The sequence below is a fragment of the Sesamum indicum genome, linkage group LG9, assembly GCF_026168435.1.
Source record: "Sesamum indicum cultivar Baizhima isolate 11 linkage group LG9, ASM2616843v1, whole genome shotgun sequence".
Lineage (NCBI taxonomy): Eukaryota > Viridiplantae > Streptophyta > Magnoliopsida > Lamiales > Pedaliaceae > Sesamum > Sesamum indicum.
This window is the reverse complement of record NC_142665.1, coordinates 15,835,966-15,837,631: the sequence shown is the minus strand read 5'-3', so window position 1 is coordinate 15,837,631 and position 1,666 is coordinate 15,835,966. Positions and strand designations below refer to the sequence as shown.

General features: G+C 41.2%; 1 protein-coding gene across 1 annotated transcript; it reads right to left on the bottom strand.

Moving 5' to 3' along the window:
* Positions 1 to 206: 206 nt before the first annotated feature.
* LOC105178432 (uncharacterized) lies at positions 207 to 1,172 on the bottom strand. The gene has a single exon (XM_011101894.1). It carries the CDS (start codon positions 1,170 to 1,172, stop codon positions 207 to 209), a length of 966 nt encoding a protein of 321 aa, XP_011100196.1.
* Between the last annotated feature and the right edge of the window lie 494 nt (positions 1,173 to 1,666).

The following is a 1,666-nucleotide window of genomic DNA, read 5'->3' as shown; positions in this document are numbered from 1 at the left end:
TGTGTCTACAATCCAAGAGTTAGCATTACAACCAGTCAAAGCAGAATACTCCATAGTCATACCTGCCATTTCATCGACTTGTGCAAGGTGAACGTTCACTGGATCTTGGGGAATTTTATTTTGGACCATACGTAATGCGTCCAACAATTCAGACATTAACTGAACACCATTGGAATTGGAAGCTTCAATTGAGGATTGTGTTGCATCTACCAGGCATAAGCTCGCCCATTGCTGCTCTGTTTCTTCCTCTGATCACGTAATTCTTTGTACCAATCCGGAAAACCGTGATGCTTAAAGCAGGATTCCTTACTATGTCCATTTCGGTTGCAGTGTTCACAAAAGAGACGTCGCTTATCCAATGGTCCCTTACCATTTCTAGCAAAGTTCTTTAGACTACTGTTATGTTTATATTCATATGCTTTCATAGCAGAGGCCTCACCTGCATCTGAGTATTCCGAGTTCACCATTCGTTGTCTCTCCACCCGCAATACCATGGAATAAGCTTTGTTAACAAGCGGAAGCGGTTCAAGTACTAAAATCTGACTACGTATAGTATCGTATGAATCGTTTAGTCCCATAAGGAACTGTATCAATTGACTTGCATCATTTTGCTCTGCCTTAGTTTTGTTACAGCCACAAACACACAGGCCACAGGAACAGATAGCCGGAGGCATCAAACAAACGAGTTCATCCCATAGTTGTTTTAGTTTCGTGTAATATACAGTCACGCTCATGTTTCCTTGTGAAATTGAGCTGATTTCTCGTTGTAACTTGTAAAGCAACGTTCCGTCACATTCGCCATAACGTGCTTCAAGTTCCATCCACAAGTCTCTAGATGAATTCGCGTACAGGTATGCATTCACTAGATCCTTGGAGATAGTGTTCAAAATCCAAGTTCTCACTGTACAATCCGTGATTCTCCATTGCTTGTACTGTGGAGTTCCAATTGCAGGTCTTAGAGCCGAGCCGTCAATGAAACCCAACTTATCCTTGCTTTCCAACGCCATACGCACGGATCGACTCCATGACAACCAATTACCGCCACTGAAGGGAGCAGAAACCATGATCATACCTTGTGATTCCACGGTCGACATTCTCATCGTCGGATGCTCGCTTCCAACACCAGATGTTGTGAAAGGCACCTCGGGTATTTCAGATGATAAACTCGTCATTCTCAGGATCTACAGAGAATGAAATCAAAGAGGATAAAACAAACAGTATGCAGAGACCATCAAATTGATGGTTCTGATACCATGATAAAATCCAATGCGAATCGCCCCATATGCAGTGAAGTGATTTGCAGATTATGGAGAAACAGAATCTGGTTCTTCATTCATTCAGAAAGAAAATTACAGCAGCTTCTCGTTAAATATACATACAGAAGGCGCAAACTAATCTAACTGACTAACCAACCAACTGCCACGTCATGTGCCAACTAATCAGCTTACACTAACTAGAAAAAAACGTACAAGTGAAAAATGCGATTATATACAGTCACAAAAAAGAAGAAACAGAGAATGAAGGAGCAGAAACAGAGTTTGCTGCTGAAGCTGCTGCCACGGACTGAGTTGATGCTGGATCAGATTGCAACAGTCTATCTATCGGAATTCTATTGCAAAAAATCTGGTGGTTATATTTTTTCATCAGAATTTTGTTATAAATATTT

Excerpts from the sequence above, each read along its gene's own strand:
- LOC105178432 (XM_011101894.1), bottom strand. The coding sequence starts at position 1,172 with ATGACGAGTTTATCATCTGAAATACCCGAGGTGCCTTTCACAACATCT.